The sequence below is a fragment of the Medicago sativa genome, chromosome 1 (genome assembly GCF_051527215.1).
Source record: "Medicago sativa cultivar Bolivia chromosome 1, Bolivia_mono, whole genome shotgun sequence".
Taxonomy (NCBI): domain Eukaryota; kingdom Viridiplantae; phylum Streptophyta; class Magnoliopsida; order Fabales; family Fabaceae; genus Medicago; species Medicago sativa.
In genome coordinates, this window is record NC_140749.1 from 72,651,945 (window position 1) to 72,675,362 (window position 23,418).

Consider the following 23,418-nt stretch of genomic DNA (forward strand, 5'->3'; position numbering starts at 1 on the left):
GTAAACGGGACCTTGAAGAATACAATAGAGAGATGATTTTATTCTTTCTTATCTCTACATCTCAATATGGTTTGGTTAATTTTATAGCACTATATACATAAAATAGTATTTTAGGAACAACAAATGAACAAATTAAAGACACTATCCCATGTGTAACCTCCTTAAGTTTTTTTTTTTTTTTAAAATAATTAGGAAGTGTAACTTTAAAGTGTGATTTTAAATTTAAGTGGGTTAAAAATGAGATATTTTGTTTAATTATAAGAATGGGGAATATTGATCTTTTAATAGGGATGCTAATTGAGAAGGAAAAAAAAAAAATAGGGATGTTAACAAAAGTCCCATAAATGATACCAACACTTTTTTCTAAAGTATTTTTCCATAATACATGATAGTTTTGGATTTTAGCTAAAGCCGAAAAGAATAATAATTCTTCAAATACACACAATCACACACGGTCAAGCTGAAACAATGTCTAGTTTTTCAACAATCTAAAACTGTCATTAAGTGAAGTTTGGCTTAGTACTACAGCGTTTCCAATCTCCTTGTTTTAACTTGTGTCCAATAATTATATATTGACATGTTACTATATATGATGCTTTATTTTGTAAGCCTTCTTCATCAGATAACATGGAGCCACAATGTGCAATCAAGAAAGATGTCACTGAAGTAATATTTTCTCAATAAATATTTTTGTTTCCTACCTTTGATCTACACTGTCTTATCCTATCATGGTTGCAGTGTTTTTTCTTTATCTCTATGTTTAGTTTTTTAAAATAATAATAATTTTGTTGTTTGGTTGATTGTGAAGTTAATAGGGAACACACCATTGGTATATCTAAACAACATAACAGAAGGGTGTGTAGCTCGTATTGCTGCCAAGCTAGAATACTTGCAATCTTGCTGCAGTGTGAAAGATAGGCATGGAATTCGAATTCGTCTATTTCACAAACTAGAGCTGTTTTTGAATTGTAAGTTTTAAGATTCCTAATTAAGAATTTGTAATGAGAATCTTGTTTTTCTCACGCAGGATAGCATTGAGCATGATTGAAGATGCTGAGAATAAAGGTCTCATTACTCCGGGAAAGGTAGTTACTAATTTGTCAAGTTTGATAACTAGGTTCTTATATCATATTAGGCTCTTATACTTGGTTTAACTATTCCTTATAAAATTTGTTGGTAAAGTGGGGGATGCCACTCTTATTATGAGATCAAAAGAAGAGAGAATTGTATGAAAAACTCATTCTATTACTGATTGATCTGGATGATTTCGAAGTACATCATATCTATCTATCTATCTATTTATATGTACAAAATGAGAATGCACTAGGTGACTTGTTCAGCAAGTTACTGGTTGTAACTGTAAAGATTGTAGATCTATGTGAATGGTTTTGTTGTTAGAAAGTCCGCTGGAGTTGACAGCGACAGACAGTATTTGGCCGAAAATTGAAAAACTGAAAGGTGGTGATGTCGGCTCAAATGCCACCTCCAGCAACCGTAGTGAAGCACGGACACATATCACAAAATCATAACCTTCTCTGATACCATGTACACAGAAATACAATTCCTACAGTAACTAAATCCCAACCGTCTGATAACTAACTAGAACAAGCTAATTAACTTCAGTTAAGTAGTTATAAGAGAAGGATCATAAGCTTCGTCTGGTTGAGTGGAATATTGTGAGGTGTCATCCTCTAATAATGCTTTATAGACTCTTTTAAAGTCTTATTTGTTTTCAACTTACGACTTGGATTTTCCCCGATACCTAAATCTGTAATAGTAATAGTAAAGCAATGCACTTCTGCATACAGATTTTACATGGACAATTGGGTTATTTAAATTTCATTACCGCGTTTAATTGAGATTTTCATTTTTCAATGTTATTGCTTATAATATTGAAGTGTGTCTGTTCAGCCACATATAGTATTGTTCATATCGCTGAATGTATGATCTAAGTGAGTCTAATCTTTTTAAACAATGGTTGTATAAAGAGTGTTCTTGTTGAGCCAACAAGTGGTAACACCGGCATAGGATTGGCGTCGATAGCAGCAATGAGGGGCTATAAACTTTTAGTGTCTTTGCCATTTTATGTGAGTCTTGAGAGAAGAATTCTACTCAGAGCTTTTGGAGCTGAGGTATATCTAACAGATCCTGCCAAAGGAATAAAAGGTGTTTTTGAGAAAGCGGAAGAGCTATTAGCGAAGACGCCTAATAGTTATATGTTCAATCAATTTGAAAATCCTGCCAATCCAAAGGTATTGTCACAATTCATATTTCCTAATATGGTTGATGTCTTGGAAAAAAAAAACTGAGCTGATTAATTGGTCGTTACTTTAGATTCATTATGAGACCACTGGCCCTGAGATTTGGAGAGACTCTGGAGGGAAAATTGATGCTTTGGTTGCAGGGATAGGAACTGGAGGAACAGTAACAGGTGTTGGGAAGTTTCTTAAGGAGAAAAACCCAGAGATTAAGGTATGAATATTGAACAAGTTTTCTTACTCTTTATTTACTACATTTATGCTAACTTTATGATTTATGTTGCTTTCCCCCTATAGGTGTATGGTGTAGAACCAACTGAAAGTCCAGTTCTGAATGGAGGAAAGTCAGGTGATTATATGATTCTGAGTGTTTCTTTTTGGTCTTCACTCTTCTAATGCTAATTGCAGTGTATGTGAATGTTGTTGTATCACAATATAAAATGTCTAAATTTTCTTGTAATCTAGAGACTATAGATTATTGTTATTCACTTGAATTGGCCAATTTTTGTTTCGACGTCATATGTAATTGGCCGAATTTCATTCTTTAATATTTAAGCAAGTCCTTGATCAACCACTTGAGGCTGTTTACTAATTGCTTTTACCATTTGTAAACATTTCAAAGGCAATCATCGAATCCAAGGGATCGGTGCTGGTATCATTCCTCCTGTTCTGGAAGTTGATCTTCTAGATGAAGTTATTCAGGTAGATTGCAACACTAATACATTAGTATTCAATTATCGATTTCGATATAGAATCTGATATTTTCCTTCATTTCAAATGAGACTCTCTTTTGTTTCTTTTTCTCGCCTAAGTGAAACCTTCAAAATTTACTAATATGTTGCAAAAGATTTATGAATTAAACATATAGACAAAATAGAATTAGAAGATGACAGTGAGGAATATTAATTCTGAATCTTTGATTCTTGAAAAGTTATGGAAATTTTTTTTTTTTTGAAGGAATGGAATTTATAAACAGTGTTTCCAATACTAGCTGCTAATACAAGGGATTTTGTTTTGACCAACAAGGTTCTGTGAATTACAGGTTTCAAGTGAAGAAACTATAAAAACTGCTAAGTTGCTTGCCTTGAAAGAAGGTTTACTGGTATGGCATGAATGATAACTTGTGATTCTTGTTATTGACTTCGTGTAACGCCCGTCTTAACTATTTAATTAATTCAATGAAGTTTAGAATATATTTATAAATATATGCTTATATGATTTATAATTTGAGTAATTTATGTGATTTATGATTTGAGTAAGTTATACGATTTATGAAGAAATTATGTGGAGTATATGATGTTGTGAAGTTGTTATGTTGGTGTGACTTATTTTATTATTAAATAAAATAAGATATTAGAAATAAAATAAAAATATTAGAAGTTGGGCTGTGAGGTGGAAAGAGTAAGTTTATAGGTGAGATGAGTAATAAGAGTAAATAAATAATACAGACATAAGTGGGAAACGTTTTTACGTGAAACGCTTTTGGAGAAAAGGGAGAAAAGTCAGAAGAGGAGAACCAGAGGGAGAGGCTATCGATTCTGCAATTACAAGGTAAGGGTGAGACTAATTTTCAATATTATTAAGGGTATAATTCTATAGGATGAATTTAGCATGATTAGGTTAAGTTTTGGTGAGAATTGAGAATTAGGTTTAGGATCAATTTTGATGAATGAATCAAGAACAGATGTTAGATTGATGCAAAATTAGTGTACAGAACTTAGATATGACTTAAGATGATAATTAGATGCTATTTGGATGAAGGAATCATGAATATAGGTGAAAAGTTGTGATTTTTAGGTTTCTGGCCGTACTGACATTCATCGCTCGCACCTGCGAGCAAGAACACTCGCATCTGCGAGCTAGAACCCAGAACTCGCAACTGCGAGCAATGCAACTCGCAACTGCGAGTGACCTGTGAGCTCGCAACCGCGAGCAGAATAACTCGCCACTGCGAGTAAATACGTAGGAACCTAGAATGCACACTTTGCTCGCCATTGCGAGTGAAGTTACTCGCCACTGCGAGTTAGGCTGTTAGTTGCCCAAAATTGTCCCGATGCGATCCTTTCGCACGTGTAGTCTTGAGATGACCTTAGAAGTAAGTTAGAGAGCTGTTTAGGATGTTTTCATAAGCTCCAGAAGTCTGTTATGGTGACTGACACTAGAAGTGTTGCTGCATGAATGCTATAATGATGTTTTATGATATTTATATTGATGTAATTAATTCTTTATGTGAATGTTAACACATTCAAGCGTTGTTAATTGTTGTATGTTGCTGCTGTTTTCTGTTGTCGACTGTTAGTGTCTTGAGGTTGCATGAGTCGGTCTATGTTGTTGGAATTTAAGAAGTCGTCCATGATTTATGAGTCGTATGAGTTGTACACGTCGTTGTCTAAGTTGTTGGAAGTTGAGTTCATTGCATACTCATTAAAGTTGGGGGCTTTAGGCCCGGCAGCCTTTGTGCTCATTAAAGTTGGGGGCTTTAGGCCCGGCAGCCTTTGCTCATTAAAGTTGGGGGCTTTAGGCCCGACAGCCTTTGTGCTCATTAAAGTTGGGGGCTTTAGGCCCGGCAGCCTTTGTGCTCACACGTTGAAGAGCCTATTATGCTCATTTGTTGTTGATTGGTACCACATGCATTTGCATATCAAGAAGTTTCATGATGTTTGAGTTGTCAAGTTGTTGTAGAGTTGATAGAGTTGCATGGTCTAGATGAGTTGTGTCGTCAAGTTGTTGTTGAGTTGATAGAGTTGCATGGTCAAAGATGAGTTGTGTCGTCAAGTTGAGTGTTAAGTTGATTATGATTTGTGATGAAAATTAGTAATGATATTTGATGATTGTATTTGTTATGAAATGAAAAATATACTGATTGTTAATTGTTGACATGTTATTAATGGTTAAGTTGTTAAATGCATTTTATCGGATTATATGCTTAATGTATTGATTATGAAATCTCACCCCTTCTGCGTATATGTTGCCTCGACCGTGGGTAATGTGCAGGTAATAAAGATTAGAGGCGTTCATGAGTGGACTCTCAGTTGGTGTCTAGGTGCTCTGATACGTAACGGGATGGGGGCTTGCTTTTACTTCTATTCCTTACGTGTCTCTTTTATGAACTAATTTATGAGATTTTTCAATAAGGCCGGCGTGCCAAGACTTTTAAATGTTGAACTATTTTCCGCTGCAATAGTTTAAGATTTTTCATGATGTTGAATTTGAAGGATAATTATTATTATCCATTTTATGATTTAAATGAAGTATGTGACATTCCGTTGTGATCAAAATACTCTGATTTTAAATGAAATTTTTATGTTGGGAAAACAGGGTGTTACAATTGGTATCAGAGCAGGTCGGTCCATCCGGCCAAGTAGTTGAGTCGCGTTGTGTCGTATTACAGTTTTGTACTGTATTTAAGTTGTACTTATTGTTGATTGTTATGTAGAGAACCAATACCTGATATGAATTGGTTGGAGTACAACCATGTTCGTATTAATTGTTTTAGTAAGTCGGTGTATTTCTCTTCTACCGAAGAAGAAAGTGGAGCAGAGTTTTGTCTACTAAGCAGCTGAAGCAGTTAGCACGTGATGGAATTTTGATGTTTTCGTTGATGGCGTCCCTATCGATTGAGAATTAAGCAGTGAGTGATAAGTTGCAAATTGTGTGAGGATTTCCCAAAGTTTTCCTGAAGAGATTGTTGTTTGATCTTACCGGCACATCAGGAAGTGTCTGCCGCCGGAGAGAGAGGTTGAATTTTCTATTGATCTTGTTCCGGGAACGAAGCCTGTGTCGATGACACCTTATCGAATGTCATCTTCCGAGTTGGCTAAGTTGAAGAAACAGTTGGAGGATTTGCTTGATTAGAAGTTTATAAGACCAAGTGTTTCACCTTGGGGAGTGCTGATATTATTGGTTAAGAAGAAAGATGGTAGTATGAGGTTGTGCATTGATTATCGACAGCTGAATAAAGTAACTATAAAGAATATGTATCCACTTCCTAGAATCGATGATTTGATGGACCAGTTAGTGGGTGCACGTGTGTTCAGCAAGATTGACTTGAGGTCGGGTTATCACCAGATTAAAGTAAAAGATGAAGATATGCAGAAGATGGCTTTTAGGACGCGATATGGACATTATGAATATAAGGTGATGCCTTTTGGTGTTAGTAATGCGCCTGGCGTGTTTATGGAGTATATGAATCGCATTTTTCATGCGTTTTTGGATTGTTTTGTGGTTGTGTTCATCGATGATATACTGATTTACTCTAAGACAGAAGAAGAACATGCGGAACATTTGAAGATTGTCTTGCAAGAGCTGAAAGACAAGAAGTTGTATGCTAAATTGTCTAAGTGTGAATTCTGGTTGAACGAGGTAAGTTTTCTGGGCCATGTTATTTCTAGTAGTGGTATTGCAGTTGATCCATCTAAAGTTGAAGCAGTATCACAATGGGAGACTCCTAGGTCAGTTACAGAGATTAGAAGCTTTTTGGGTTTGGCAGGATACTATCGAAGATTTATAGAAGGATTTTCTAAGTTGGCACTTCCGTTAACACAGTTGACGTGTAAAGGTAAAGCCTTTGTGTGGGATGTTCATTGTGAGAACAGTTTTAATGAATTGAAGAAGCGTTTGACGACGGCTCCAGTTTTGATTTTGCCAAAACCTGATGAACCTTTTGCAGTGTATTGTGATGCGTCCAAATTGGGCTTAGGCGGTGTACTTATGCAAGATGGTAAAGTTGTTGCTTATGCATCAAGACAGTTGAGAACTCATGAACGAAACTATCCTACTCATGACCTTGAGTTAGCTGCAGTCGTATTTGTCCTTAAGATTTGGAGACATTACTCGTATGGTTCGAGATTTGAGGTGTTTAGTGATCACAAGAGCTTGAAGTATTTGTTTGATCAGAAAGAACTGAATATGCGACAGCGGCGGTGGCTCGAATTGTTGAAGGATTATGACTTTAGTTTGAATTACCATCCGGGTAAAGCTAATGTTGTTGCGGATGCCTTAAGTAGGAAGAGTTTACATATGTCTACTATGATGGTGAAGGAATTTGAACTACTTGAACAGTTTAGAGATATGAGCTTAGTTTGTGAAGTGTCGTCTCGGAGCGTTAAGTTAGGAATGCTGAAAATTGATAACGATTTCTTGAAAAGTATTAGAGATGCACAGAAGGTTGATGTTAAGTTTGTGGACTTGTTGGTTGCTAGTAATCAAACTGAAGATGGTGACTTTAAAGTCGATGATCAAGGTGTGTTGAGGTTCCGAGGTAGGATTTGTATTCCAGACAATGATGAGATAAAAAGGATGATTCTGGAAGAGAGTCATAGGAGTAGCTTGAGCATTCATCCGGGAGCTACAAAGATGTATCATGATTTAAAGAAGCTGTTTTGGTGGTCAGGATTGAAACGTGATGTGGCACAATTTGTGTACTCTTGTTTGATTTGTCAGAAGTCGAAGGTAGAGCATCAGAAACCTGCTGGGTTGATGACACCGTTAGATGTACCAGAATGGAAATGGGATAATATATCCATGGATTTTGTGACAAGTTTACCGAATACTCCTAAGGGAAATGACGCTATTTGGGTGATTGTTGACAGATTGACGAAGTCGGCACGTTTCCTTCCGATTAATATTAGTTTTCCTGTGGCTCAGTTGGCAGAGATTTATATTCGAGACATAGTGAAATTGCATAGTGTTCCTTCAAGCATCGTGTCAGATAGAGATCCAAGATTTACTTCTAGATTTTGGAAGAGTTTGCAAGAGGCTTTAGGCTCTAAGTTGAGATTGAGTTCGGCTTATCATCCTCAAACAGATGGTCAGTCGGAAAGAACGATTCAGTCACTCGAGGACTTGTTGAGAGTTTGTGTACTTGAGCAAGGTGGAACTTGGGATAGTCATCTTCCGTTGATAGAGTTCACTTATAATAACAGCTATCATTCAAGTATTGGGATGGCACCTTTCGAGGCTTTGTATGGTCGGAGGTGTAGGACTCCGTTGTGTTGGTTTGAGACCGGTGAAAGTGTGGTTCTAGGACCAGAAATTGTTCAACAGACTACTGAGAAGGTGAAGATGATTCAAGAGAAGATGAAAGCGTCGCAGAGTCGACAGAAGAGCTACCATGATAAGCGTAAGAAAGACCTTGAGTTTCAAGAGGGAGACCATGTGTTCTTGAGAGTTACTCCAACGACCGGTGTCGGTCGTGCATTGAAGTCAAAGAAGTTGACTCCAAAGTTTATTGGTCCTTATCAGATATCCGAGAGAATTGGCACGGTGGCTTATAGAGTTGGCTTACCACCTCATTTATCGAATTTGCATGATGTGTTCCATGTGTCGCAATTGAGGAAGTATGTTCCAGACCCGTCCCATGTGATTCAGAGTGATGATGTGCAAGTTAGAGACAACCTTACGGTAGAGACCTTACCCTTGAGGATTGATGATCGCAAGATGAAGACGTTGAGAGGCAAGGAGATTCCTCTAGTGAGAGTTGTTTGGAGTGGAACGACTGGTGAAAGCCTGACATGGGAGCTAGAGAGTAAGATGATGGAGTCTTATCCAGAGTTGTTTTCTTGAGGTAAATTTTCGAGGACGAAAATTCTATAAGTTGGGGAGAGTTGTAACGCCCGTCTTAACTATTTAATTAATTCAATGAAGTTTAGAATATATTTATAAATATATGCTTATATGATTTATAATTTGAGTAATTTATGTGATTTATGATTTGAGTAAGTTATACGATTTATGAAGAAATTATGTGGAGTATATGATGTTGTGAAGTTGTTATGTTGGTGTGACTTATTTTATTATTAAATAAAATAAGATATTAGAAATAAAATAAAAATATTAGAAGTTGGGCTGTGAGGTGGAAAGAGTAAGTTTATAGGTGAGATGAGTAATAAGAGTAAATAAATAATACAGACATAAGTGGGAAACGTTTTTACGTGAAACGCTTTTGGAGAAAAGGGAGAAAAGTCAGAAGAGGAGAACCAGAGGGAGAGGCTATCGATTCTGCAATTACAAGGTAAGGGTGAGACTAATTTTCAATATTATTAAGGGTATAATTCTATAGGATGAATTTAGCATGATTAGGTTAAGTTTTGGTGAGAATTGAGAATTAGGTTTAGGATCAATTTTGATGAATGAATCAAGAACAGATGTTAGATTGATGCAAAATTAGTGTACAGAACTTAGATATGACTTAAGATGATAATTAGATGCTATTTGGATGAAGGAATCATGAATATAGGTGAAAAGTTGTGATTTTTAGGTTTCTGGCCGTACTGACATTCATCGCTCGCACCTGCGAGCAAGAACACTCGCATCTGCGAGCTAGAACCCAGAACTCGCAACTGCGAGCAATGCAACTCGCAACTGCGAGTGACCTGTGTGCTCGCAACCGCGAGCAGAATAACTCGCCACTGCGAGTAAATACGTAGGAACCCAGAATGCACACTTTGCTCGCCATTGCGAGTGAAGTTACTCGCCACTGCGAGTTAGGCTGTTAGTTGCCCAAAATTGTCCCGATGCGATCCTTTTGCACGTGTAGTCTTGAGATGACCTTAGAAGTAAGTTAGAGAGCTGTTTAGGATGTTTTCATAAGCTCCAGAAGTCTGTTATGGTGACTGACACTAGAAGTGTTGCTGCATGAATGCTATAATGATGTTTTATGATATTTATATTGATGTAATTAATTCTTTATGTGAATGTTAACACATTCAAGCGTTGTTAATTGTTGTATGTTGCTGCTGTTTTCTGTTGTCGACTGTTAGTGTCTTGAGGTTGCATGAGTCGGTCTATGTTGTTGGAATTTAAGAAGTCGTCCATGATTTATGAGTCGTATGAGTTGTACACGTCGTTGTCTAAGTTGTTGGAAGTTGAGTTCATTGCATACTCATTAAAGTTGGGGGCTTTAGGCCCGGCAGCCTTTGTGCTCATTAAAGTTGGGGGCTTTAGGCCCGGCAGCCTTTGTGCTCATTAAAGTTGGGGGCTTTAGGCCCGGCAGCCTTTGTGCTCACACGTTGAAGAGCCTATTATGCTCATTTGTTGTTGATTGGTACCACATGCATTTGCATATCAAGAAGTTTCATGATGTTTGAGTTGTCAAGTTGTTGTAGAGTTGATAGAGTTGCATGGTCTAGATGAGTTGTGTCGTCAAGTTGTTGTTGAGTTGATAGAGTTGCATGGTCAAAGATGAGTTGTGTCGTCAAGTTGAGTGTTAAGTTGATTATGATTTGTGATGAAAATTAGTAATGATATTTGATGATTGTATTTGTTATGAAATGAAAAATATACTGATTGTTAATTGTTGACATGTTATTAATGGTTAAGTTGTTAAATGCATTTTATCGGATTATATGCTTAATGTATTGATTATGAAATCTCACCCCTTCTGCGTATATGTTGCCTCGACCGTGGGTAATGTGCAGGTAATAAAGATTAGAGGCGTTCATGAGTGGACTCTCAGTTGGTGTTGTCATACCCCAATTTTTGACCTAAGATATCACTGACACGTGTCGATGGACCCTACATTCATACGTCGTTTAACCCTGATCAGTCTCTGACTTTTCAGTGAAAATTTCGGCAGAGAGGTATTTTAAAATACCTCATTTTGGTTCCAAGTCGGGCCCTCTTCTCACTTTTTTAATTAACTTTAATTTCCATCTTCTATTTAATTTCTTTAATTAATTGACTCTAATTTCGTTTTCTTTTTAAATATATGTATATATATATTGATTTATCTCATTTTTATTTCTTATTTTATTTTGTTTTTATTTATTTTGTTATTATGTCCATAAAAAAACCCAAAAATATGCATATTTATCTCTTGGTATTTTTTACCTTTCATTTTATTTACTTATTTTTATTATAAAGTGTTTAAGTCAAAAAATAGTCCAGGTTCAATCAAATTCAGTCCAAACACAGTCTGTACGTTTCATTCGTTCCAATCCAAAAAAACAGGTTTGCCTCATCTGCAGGAACACAGCTGCTTTCCTCCTCTCCAAGCCACACTTTTTGCTACTCTTTAACAAACCCTAAATCAAAACCTTGACACTATAAAACCAAAGCAGCACAGCCAAGAAAGAAAAAGGACGCATAAAGCTGCAACGCACAAATATTCCAAAAAACCTAGCCACCGTATAATATTTTAGCCTGCAATTTTCATTCAGCCGTCGATACTCATGGATTTCAATTGCTACTTCCACACTATTACTATTCACCTTATTTCAATTGTGTTTCTTTAGTGCTGCTTTATTTTCAATTGATTAGTTCCTATTTGATTTCATTGCTCGTACGTACTTTTTAACCCAAATGAATTGCCTCATCGTTTTTATTTGGTGCTACCATGTTTATTCCATATCCAATCCTGCCGTACAATTTCAGAATTTCTAGTTTTTTTCTTCCAATTATTTTGTTATTTCTTTTGAAACTCTTAACTACCATATTTTGACAAGAGTTCTGAAGAATATTTTATTTTTAATTGCAAGCTTCAATTGAATTCACGTTACTGTAGTGCTTCCTAATTTAATTCATGTGTCATGTGTGTGATTAATTCCTTATTGGACTGAATTCCTCTACTTCACTTTGCTGCATGTTCAATTTCATTGTTGCCGCTGCACTTTCATTCATATATATTGCTGCACGTTGATTTACTATTTCAGGTGCTGCCCTTTTACACATTGATGTTGTTCGGCTACCGTTGATAATTGTGGTGCATCGCTGCTGTCGTGTTTTAGGCCATTATATTCAATTCAAATTGTCAAGGGCTGTGGCTGCTCTCCAAAGTTAAAAGATTCCATCCTAAAGAGAACCGGTGGCCGCTTTGTATTTCTTTTTTAATTTCTTCTTCATGCATTTTTATTTTGTGTAGCATTTTATTTTTTCTTTTCTCATGCATTTTTATTAGTTAGATTTATTATTCTGCATTTTTATTATTTATTCATGCATATTTATTTTCCGCAGACTATAGAATGTATTAATAGGTTTTTGTAATAGCTTAGGTGCATGTGTGCGTGCGTGTGTGTATGCCTTTCTTTTTATACTTGCTAGTTTAGGTAGAAGGTCCTTGTGGTGGTCCAACGCCACCATAAGGTACCTACGCTTTTATTTTCTTGCTCCGTTAGTTTTAATTTTAGTTTAATCATTATCATTCAAAACAACAAAAACATGCAAATAGTTCAAAAAACACAAAAATATTTTCTAAATAAACCTTGATCCTAAATCAAGTGACCGTCTTTTTTATTTTCTTTTCTTAATCAAATATCAATCAATTTAACTTATTTTGAGTCTATTTTCTTTAATATTAAAAAACACAAACAAATACTCTTTTGCCATTTGGCTCTTCTTTTATTTTAAAACTTTTTTTTCAAAATTAATAAAAAACACCAAAACAAATCAAACGTCATTTTCTTACCCCCGAACTACGAGGTTTTGATCCCTCACGGGTACGTAGGCAGAGGACACTCGTCCTTCCAAATCAATAAAATGTAGATAATTAGGTCTTTTTTTCCTTTATCACTTTAATTCTTTTTTTCAAAAGCAAGCAAGTTTATAGCACATTAATTAAATGAAATCAAGAGGTTCTCGTAGAGTACTACGGACATAAAGGGTGCTAACACCTTCCCTTCATGTAACTAACCCCCGAACCTAAAATCTTTTCAAAATGGGGTGTTTGAACTTTTTTCCCCTTTTCATTAAAAATTAAATGTTTAGTCGTGAAATAATTAGTGAGTCAAAAAGCTAATCAAATAGCCTTGACCTCCGAAAAATGACGCGACAGAAATGGCGACTTCACTGGGGAATCCCCTAAGAGGGTTGAGCCTAACTTGGTCTTATTTAACTATTGTGCTATAACTTGCTTAAAAAACAAAAATAAAAGATGGAAATACGTGTATATCTGTTCATCCTTCTTCTTTCTCCTTTCTAACGTGAGTGGTGAGATAAGTCCCACACCCGGACTTGAGAGAAATTTAAGATAGGACGGTGGTATAATCATAGTGCCTTGCCAAGAGTGAATTTTGGTTTGTGACACATGTGATAACCCCACTCAACTTAGGAATCTTGGAAGTATACTATGTTGGCATGAGTATTCGTGTTTGGCATGTTATTTTCAAGTGACTGTCGAAAGTTGAGGACCTTTAGTTACCTTTAACCCCTCTTGGCCTTTTAGGACGTGGTGCGGTGGCTAATCATGAGTAATCTTGGTTTAGTGGACACGCGATACCACACTCAGACGAGCCTTTCTTACGAACATTATTGGAACGGAAGTATTTCCGTAACCTGATAGTGTTCGGAAGTGGTTGATAACTCTGGGAACTTGGTAGAACCCTTGTTACAAGTGCAAATAAAACCATAGTACTTACCAAATGGCGCTGTTACCCTTGACTCCAACATTATGGACTTAACCTCACCATGCATACATGCATTCATTCATAAAAACTTTTTTCTCATCAAAACATCGAAGGACTTAAATAAGTCGTCTTGTAAACATCATATGTATGAACCTTATAAAGAGGGACACCAAGAAATACATTTTCAAAAGTCTTAACTAGACTTTAGCTTTGTGAGGGACTTTTTCCTTAACTTTGCTTTTACTTTTAAAAAGGAAACTGTTCGTGATATCTTCAATTATCAAATGAAACAATGTTCCTTATGATGTTTACAATTACTTTGACAAGTCCTTCAAAAAAAAATTGTGTCTATTTTTGCATAAAGCATCATGCATCATTCTGCATTTCATAGTCTCAATTCTGAGTCTCACAAATTTTTCTCTTCCATAAAAGGTCAACCCACCTCGAAAGTGTCATGGCGTCCTCGTCTGAAATCAACTTGCATGTACAACACTCGAGCAATCATAAAGAGAAGATGGATTTTCTCGAGCAAGAAAATCAATTGCTCCGGGAGGAAATTGCAGCCATGCAGACCAAGATGGACGAAATGACTGAATTGATGAAGACACTGACGGTTGCTCAAGCACGTCCTCCTGCTCCTCCTATCAGGACTCAAGCCGAAACTGTTTCTATTGGCCCTGAATGGATGTTTTGTGCCGATACTCCAGAGTACTCTGCTCCACAACGTTCCGTGCCCTGGTTCCCGCCTCTTACTGCTGGCGAAATACTCCGTCCCATTGCTTGTGAAGCTCAGATGCCTACCCATCAATATGTAGCTCATGTTCCTCCACCTCCTATGAGAGCTCCTCCAGTCACTATGACCTATTCATCACCTGTGATGCATACCATTCCACAAGAAGAAGAGCCCATCTAACATTCAGGGGATATGGAAGCCTATGATAGAGTGAATGACTTGCAGCAAAAATATGATGAAATTCAGCGAGATGTGAGAGCCCTCCACAGGAAGAAAGTATTTGGGAAGACTGCTTATGATCTTTGTTTGGTGCCAAATGTTCAAATACCCCACAAGTTCAAGGTACCGGACTTCGAGAAGTATAAGGGAAAATCCTGTCCTGAGGAACATCTAACAATGTATGTGAGAAGAATGTCTGCCTATTCCAAGGATGATTCAGTCCTTATCTATTTCTTCCATGAAAGTTTGGCTAGTCCTGCCTCAAAATGGTACATGAATCTAGATAAAACAAATATCCAAACTTTTCAAGATCTGTGTGATGCTTTTGTGGAGCAATACAGTTACAATGTGGATATGGCCCCAGATCGAAGTGATCTACAAGCTATGACTCAGGGAGACAAAGAAACGTTCAAAGAGTATGCCCAGCGGTGGAGGGATACTGCTGCCCAAGTCAGCCCGCGCATAGAAGAGAAGGAGATGACCAAGCTCTTTTTTAAAACTCTCAGTCAGTTCTATTACGTGAATATGGTCGGAAGTACCCCCAGGGACTTTGCTGAGATGGTTGCTACGGGTGTACGACTAGAAGAAGGAGTCCGAGAAGGACGATTGATCAATGAAAGTGTCCCCGCTAGTAGTTCGAAAAAGAAAGAGCAGGAGGTTAGTATGGTGAAAGGGCGGCCTCCGCAAAAATATTCGGCCTATCAACATGTGGCCGCTATTACACCCGTTCCCAATGCCGATCAACAACCGTATCAACATCAACAACCTCGACAACAGGCTCCAAGGACACGATTTGATCCGATTCCCATGAAGTATGCTGAGTTGCTCCCATCTTTGCTCGAAGGGAATTATGTCCAGACCAGGCCGCCTCCTCCGATGCCTAGAAAATTGCCAGCAGGTTTTAGAGCCGATCTCTCATGTGACTTCCATCAAGGGGCACCGGGTCACGATGTTGAGCGTTGTTATGCCTTGAGGAATGCAGTTCAAGATTTAGTCGAAGCCAAGGTCCTATCCTTCACAGACTTGAATCAAAATGTGCAAAGCTAATATGATACCGAACCACGGGACCTCATTCTGAAGTGGTGGTGCATAGTTTTAGTGACGTATGGAGTGATTTGCCACTTTCAGTGTCGTTGTGTTTGTTCCTTCAGCTATTTCCTTTGTTCAAATAATGTGGTGTTTATTGATTTTCGTTTTTCAAAAAATATCCTTTCGTTCTGCCCGAGACGACTGTGAACTTGTGTAGGGCTTTTGCTTTAAGTATTTTCATCATTAATAAAAAGGTCGTTTTGATCCCGACTTTGTTTTTATTTTGTGCTTTGTTCTGGAAAAATGGTAATACAAAAAACCAAAAAAATATAATCATTCTCAAATATCTGCATAATCATAACTTACACTTGTCAAAATCAATAATCAAATCATGCATTAATAAACCCTTTGAACACATTAATCATGTACTCTCTTCCAACCGTGAGTTCCCTGTGTCCGAAGCTGATGAAGGAAAGTGAAGAGATTCCCGACGAGATCTCTCACATATTGGGGCATCTTAGCCATTGAAGCTACAAACAAAATATCGAGGAGATTGTCCAGAAGATGACATTCGATTACAAAGACTGGCTCGGGGTGCTACCATTCGCTTTGCTCAGATATCATACTTCAGTACACATTTCAACAGGGGCAACCCCCCCTCCTTCCCCAATATGCAACATGGAGGTCGTGCTTTCCGTGAAGGTCGAAGTCCCGTCAATAGGAGTTCTGCTAAAGTCCAAGCTTGATCGAATTTAAACACATGACGACCTTGTGCAAACATATCAAAAGAGGTTTGAAACAAGCTTCTAACAAAAAGGTTCGTCCCCATGAATTTCAAGAAGGAGACTTCATGCCTAAAAAGGTAATACTTTTCAATCAGACTCCAGGGGCAAGTTGATGCTTAACTATGAAGGCCCATATACAATGACTTTTGCAACTACGGATGGTGACAAACTCACGCGTCCCATGAATGCCGGTGCAGTCAAGAAATACTCTGTCAAAAAAATAAAAGCTCGATAAGTCGCAAATCATAAAAAGCGGCTTAGGCAAAAATGAGCGTCTCGGTGGACTGAAAACCCGAAAGGGCGGTCCAGGCAAAAGTTAGAGACAAAAAAAAATGATAATTATCCCGATAGATTGAAAACCCGAAAAGGGCGATCTATGCAAAAGTTAAGGATCATGACAAGTAACTGCATCAATCAACACAGCCCACTTGGGGCATCCAGTCGTCAAAAGAACCTCTGATTCGAAGCATATGCAGATCAAAGACTCGGAACTGGGGCATTCAAAGTTGTCAGGGAGTATAACGGTTATTGTGTTCAATGTACCCTTCCTATATATTTACCATTTTCCAATTTTTTCAAAGATCCGTGGGGCCACGCCGTTGGCAGGTCACCGCTCTATTCATCAAATTTGAGCCTGTGCCCATTTACTTGGAACTCTCATTTATTCTATTCACAAAAATTCTTCTTTTTTTTTTTTTTGGCAATACTTGAAGCAAAAATTTTCAAAATACAAAACTTTTTTTTTACATCTTTTGAAAAGTGTGAACAACAAACACACTCTCTTTGAACTCGTGAGTAGTTGAATCGTACATCAACATCAGCCTCGAAAACGGTCACATTCTGGCTAAGCACAATGAAGAGGACCTCTGCTTCGAGCAAGATGCTTTCACAGTCAAAAAAAAAAAAACAAAAATATACAAAAAAATAAAAGCTCGCTAAGTTGAAAACCCGAAAGGGCGGCTTAGGCAACAGGGAGCGTCCCGGTGGACTGAAAACTCGAAAGGGCGGTCCAGGCAAAAATTAGGGGCACAAAAAAAAAGAGAATATACTCCCGGTGGACTGAAAACCTGAAAGGGCGGTCCAGGCAAAAGTTAGGGATTTTCAAAACAAAAATATATATATATAAAAAATGACTGTTGAAGCATGCCAAGGGAGGAGCACTCTGCGCCGGTTTACAAATGGCGACTTCTCCAAGACTTTTGGTCAACAATGGGCTCTATCCCCAGGAGGCATCAGTGGCTACCTTGTGTCGGGCTTCACCCCATCAATGGCTCAACTTGTTCACAATAATATCATCTCCAAGGAAGTTTGCCGAGTGTTTGTACTGCGATGTCAGTTCGCCTCCCATCTTACATGTCGTGTCTTGTCTCATCGAGTTCACCTGTCACGTACAGTTTATACAGTCAAACAAGCTACATTCATACATTCATACATTCATACTTTCACATATTCATACACAACATATGCATAATATCAATTCATACATAGTTGCATCAGTCGCCCAAAGTCTTGTTTGGTCGTGTCCTTTCATCTCAGTCCTTATTTGTTTCAAGCCGCCAGTCCCAAACAACGGACCGCTTGAGTTCACATTTTTATCTTGTTTTAAGCTGATAGTCCTAAACAACGGACCGCTTGAGTTTACCTTTCATTATGGTTTAAACGGTCAGTTCCAACCAATGAACAGTTTGAAATCACATTTTATTTTCTCGAAAGTGTCGTCCCCTGCTTTGTCAGAAAACGAGATGTCACTCAACCTTTCCCTTCTCAAGTATCTCATTCCCCGCTTTGTCGGATTACGGAATGTTAAGTGTTTCAATTCCCCGCATTGTCGGATTACGGAATATCAAATGTGTCTTTCCCCGGTTTGACGGATTACGGGAGGTCAAAAATCTTCATTCCCCGGTTTAACGGATTACGGAATATCAAAAGTTTCATTCCCCGGTTTAACGGATTACGGAATATCAAAAGTTTCATTCCCCGTTTTGTCGGATTACGGAATATCAAGTGTCTTTCCCCGGTTTAACGGATTACGGAATATCAAATAATCATTCCCCGTTTTAACGGATTACGGAATATCAAAAGCGTTTTCCCCGGTTTGTCGGATTACGGAAGATCAAAATGTGTCATTCCCCGCTTTGTCGGATTACGAAATGTCAAGTGTTTTAATTCCCCCGCATTGTCGGATTACGGAATGTCAAGTGGTTCAATTCCCCGCGTTGTCGGATGACGGAATACCAAGTGCTTCAATTCCCCGCATTGTCGGATTACGGAATGTCAAGTGTTTCAATTCTCCGATTTACCGGATTACGGAATCTCAACAGTGTCATCTCCTGGTATGTCGGATGACGAGACGCCACTCAATTTCTGTTCTCTCAAGTGTCGTTCCCCGTTTTGTCGGATGACGGAATGACAAAAGTATCATCCTTAGTGTGTCTGGTTCAGAGATGTCACCAATCAAATTTAACTTCAAGTGTCAGTTTCTACAAACCATCAGTTTACAAATACATTTCAAAATTCCCAGTGTCTGTTCAAGATTTTGTTTCCTTTCATTTGTCTTCATATCATCAACACGATAGTAGACAATTATTTTCCCCAGTGAAACTACATTCCCGCTAGCGGAGTCGGATCCCATTCTTCAACGAATTTGGGTATCCCGTTTTTGTTTCTCGTCTCAGTCAAGTCATATTTGTCGTCCTGCATTCATACTAGCATTTCACGAGCATTCATAGCATCTTAGGTCCAAAATTGGTGTACTTTGTATTTAAGTCTCTTCGGTCCGATCGAATCAAAGATTCCATCTTCAAATCTCCGGACGAAGAAACTTAAATAGGGGCATCTGTCATACCCCAATTTTTGACCTAAGATATCACTGACACGTGTCGATGGACCCTACATTCATACGTCGTTTAACCCTGATCAGTCTCTGACTTTTCAGTGAAAATTTCGGCAGAGAGGTATTTTAAAATACCTCATTTTGGTTCCAAGTCGGGCCCTCTTCTCACTTTTTTAATTAACTTTAATTTCCATCTTCTATTTAATTTCTTTAATTAATTGACTCTAATTTCGTTTTCTTTTTAAATATATGTATATATATATTGATTTATCTCATTTTTATTTCTTATTTTATTTTGTTTTTATTTATTTTGTTATTATGTCCATAAAAAAACCCAAAAATATGCATATTTATCTCTTGGTATTTTTTACCTTTCATTTTATTTACTTATTTTTATTATAAAGTGTTTAAGTCAAAAAATAGTCCAGGTTCAATCAAATTCAGTCCAAACACAGTCTGTACGTTTCATTCGTTCCAATCCAAAAAAACAGGTTTGCCTCATCTGCAGGAACACAGCTGCTTTCCTCCTCTCCAAGCCACACTTTTTGCTACTCTTTAACAAACCCTAAATCAAAACCTTGACACTATAAAACCAAAGCAGCACAGCCAAGAAAGAAAAAGGACGCATAAAGCTGCAACGCACAAATATTCCAAAAAACCTAGCCACCGTATAATATTTTAGCCTGCAATTTTCATTCAGCCGTCGATACTCATGGATTTCAATTGCTACTTCCACACTATTACTATTCACCTTATTTCAATTGTGTTTCTTTAGTGCTGCTTTATTTTCAATTGATTAGTTCCTATTTGATTTCATTGCTCGTACGTACTTTTTAACCCAAATGAATTGCCTCATCGTTTTTATTTGGTGCTACCATGTTTATTCCATATCCAATCCTGCCGTACAATTTCAGAATTTCTAGTTTTTTTCTTCCAATTATTTTGTTATTTCTTTTGAAACTCTTAACTACCATATTTTGACAAGAGTTCTGAAGAATATTTTATTTTTAATTGCAAGCTTCAATTGAATTCACGTTACTGTAGTGCTTCCTAATTTAATTCATGTGTCATGTGTGTGATTAATTCCTTATTGGACTGAATTCCTCTACTTCACTTTGCTGCATGTTCAATTTCATTGTTGCCGCTGCACTTTCATTCATATATATTGCTGCACGTTGATTTACTATTTCAGGTGCTGCCCTTTTACACATTGATGTTGTTCGGCTACCGTTGATAATTGTGGTGCATCGCTGCTGTCGTGTTTTAGGCCATTATATTCAATTCAAATTGTCAAGGGCTGTGGCTGCTCTCCAAAGTTAAAAGATTCCATCCTAAAGAGAACCGGTGGCCGCTTTGTATTTCTTTTTTAATTTCTTCTTCATGCATTTTTATTTTGTGTAGCATTTTATTTTTTCTTTTCTCATGCATTTTTATTAGTTAGATTTATTATTCTGCATTTTTATTATTTATTCATGCATATTTATTTTCCGCAGACTATAGAATGTATTAATAGGTTTTTGTAATAGCTTAGGTGCATGTGTGCGTGCGTGTGTGTATGCCTTTCTTTTTATACTTGCTAGTTTAGGTAGAAGGTCCTTGTGGTGGTCCAACGCCACCATAAGGTACCTACGCTTTTATTTTCTTGCTCCGTTAGTTTTAATTTTAGTTTAATCATTATCATTCAAAACAACAAAAACATGCAAATAGTTCAAAAAACACAAAAATATTTTCTAAATAAACCTTGATCCTAAATCAAGTGACCGTCTTTTTTATTTTCTTTTCTTAATCAAATATCAATCAATTTAACTTATTTTGAGTCTATTTTCTTTAATATTAAAAAACACAAACAAATACTCTTTTGCCATTTGGCTCTTCTTTTATTTTAAAACTTTTTTTTCAAAATTAATAAAAAACACCAAAACAAATCAAACGTCATTTTCTTACCCCCGAACTACGAGGTTTTGATCCCTCACGGGTACGTAGGCAGAGGACACTCGTCCTTCCAAATCAATAAAATGTAGATAATTAGGTCTTTTTTTCCTTTATCACTTTAATTCTTTTTTTCAAAAGCAAGCAAGTTTATAGCACATTAATTAAATGAAATCAAGAGGTTCTCGTAGAGTACTACGGACATAAAGGGTGCTAACACCTTCCCTTCATGTAACTAACCCCCGAACCTAAAATCTTTTCAAAATGGGGTGTTTGAACTTTTTTCCCCTTTTCATTAAAAATTAAATGTTTAGTCGTGAAATAATTAGTGAGTCAAAAAGCTAATCAAATAGCCTTGACCTCCGAAAAATGACGCGACAGGTGTCTATGTGCTCTGATACGTAACGGGATGGGGGCTTGCTTTTACTTCTATTCCTTACGTGTCTCTTTTATGAACTAATTTATGAGATTTTTCAATAAGGCCGGCGTGCCAAGACTTTTAAATGTTGAACTATTTTCCGCTGCAATAGTTTAAGATTTTTCATGATGTTGAATTTGAAGGATAATTATTATTATCCATTTTATGATTTAAATGAAGTATGTGACATTCCGTTGTGATCAAAATACTCTGATTTTAAATGAAATTTTTATGTTGGGAAAACGGGGTGTTACACTTTGCAGTAATTTAACTTCAGTTTTGTGTTATATAAAAACTACGCAAATATACTAATTACTATGATTTTATTTTTCCACCATCCTTCCTTCCCCTTATAATCATGTTCCTCCCCTAACTAACTGTCCCGCCATCAGCAATCATGTTAGCTTCACCGGTGCCTAACATACAAAAGTATTTCAACTGATCTATATACAGTGCGATATGATTTGATCGCGTAAAAAAATTAATATCTGTTAAACTATTAATATTTGTCAGGCCAATTATATATGAATGTCTTTTGCAGATGGGAATTTCATCAGGAGCTGCAGCAGCTGCTGCAATTAAACTAGGGAAGAGACCAGAAAATGTAGGAAAGCTCATTGTTGTAAGTTTATGTCACAAATAATGGCTTGATGCCTTTCTCATTGTTATTCCTTGTGTATATATAGAGGTTACAAGGCTATACATATAATTAAACTAAATAATTACATATAATGGAAACAAATCAATTTCTAATTTATGTCCTTATTTCTAGGAATAAACTAATAAATATAATAAGGAGAACAAATCAACTCCTTATTCACAGTTTACAGTCCTTAATAAGTTTATTAGGCGCAGACTTATAAGGTTTTTCTTATAAGTGCAGAATTGTAAGGTGATTATGGTTTATGACTTATACAAGTATTATTACTTAATGTTGTGCAGGTGCTTTTTCCTAGTTCTGGAGAGCGTTACTTATCTTCAATACTTTTTGAGTCCATCAGGCATGAAGCTGAACAAATGACATTTGATTGAAATGGATAAATAGTCATTCTTATTCAAGCTCTACATGTCATAACTTGTGGTCTAAAATATATTGAACTGCGTTTTGATCAACACTTTGTTGAATAATAACGTTTTGGAATCAAATGAACAATTACTTTGAATTTTGTAATAAATTATTATGAAATCAACCCTTGCATTAGTTGATTTTAGCCTCTTAAGCTTCAATTTCTAGCTCAATTTTACCACATTAGTGAAAAAAGAATATACGATTTTTTTTAATTTTTTTTTTTTTTATATATTTTGAGTTGTTCGGACCTGAGGGGGTCTGAGAGGTCATCACACTGAGTCAAAAGTAACCACACAAGTGAGTTGGACACTACATCTTAACCCTAAACTTGAAAACATTAGGTTTATGAGTCATTTCATTTATATGTTGTTGAACATTCACTTTTCTATTTATCGTGGGACTTCTAACTCACTTGACACAAAAAATCTCCCCTTCAAGTGTGTGTTCTTCCATTCATCTAGATATGTTCCCCATCAAGAAAGAGTTTTTTATCCACACACTTGCATGTTATTGCTCCATCAACGGGACACGTCGTTTAGCCACCATTGTTAGGAAGTCTTTTGATGTAAGGAGTAAGTACAAGCCATCGATTCTTATACTACTGTTGGGTCAAGAAGGGGGCATGGAAGATCATCACATTGATCCAAGAGCATCCATACAAGTGAGTTGGACAACATGGACAACAAGAAGTGTGGGAAACTAGATTTAAGAGTTTCAAGTACAATATGCATGTGTTTGGCCAAAAGTATTCTTGCGAATGTGCTTGACACGTTTTCAGTCAAAGTGTTATGGGATAAGCTTGAAGG

The 23,418-nt window shown here is 36.9% G+C and overlaps 1 protein-coding gene across 1 annotated transcript; it reads left to right on the plus strand.

Annotated features, from left to right (window-relative positions):
• Window positions 1-422: 422 nt before the first annotated feature.
• LOC146957147 (cysteine synthase-like) lies at window positions 423-22,749 on the plus strand. The gene is made up of 10 exons (XM_085741128.1): window positions 423-666; window positions 809-918; window positions 1,028-1,085; window positions 1,989-2,252; window positions 2,335-2,472; window positions 2,556-2,607; window positions 2,881-2,960; window positions 3,301-3,360; window positions 22,085-22,165; window positions 22,486-22,749. Exons 1-10 carry the CDS (start codon window positions 628-630, stop codon window positions 22,573-22,575), a joined length of 972 nt encoding a protein of 323 aa, XP_085597254.1. The 5' UTR covers window positions 423-627; the 3' UTR covers window positions 22,576-22,749.
• The last annotated feature ends 669 nt before the right edge of the window (window positions 22,750-23,418 follow it).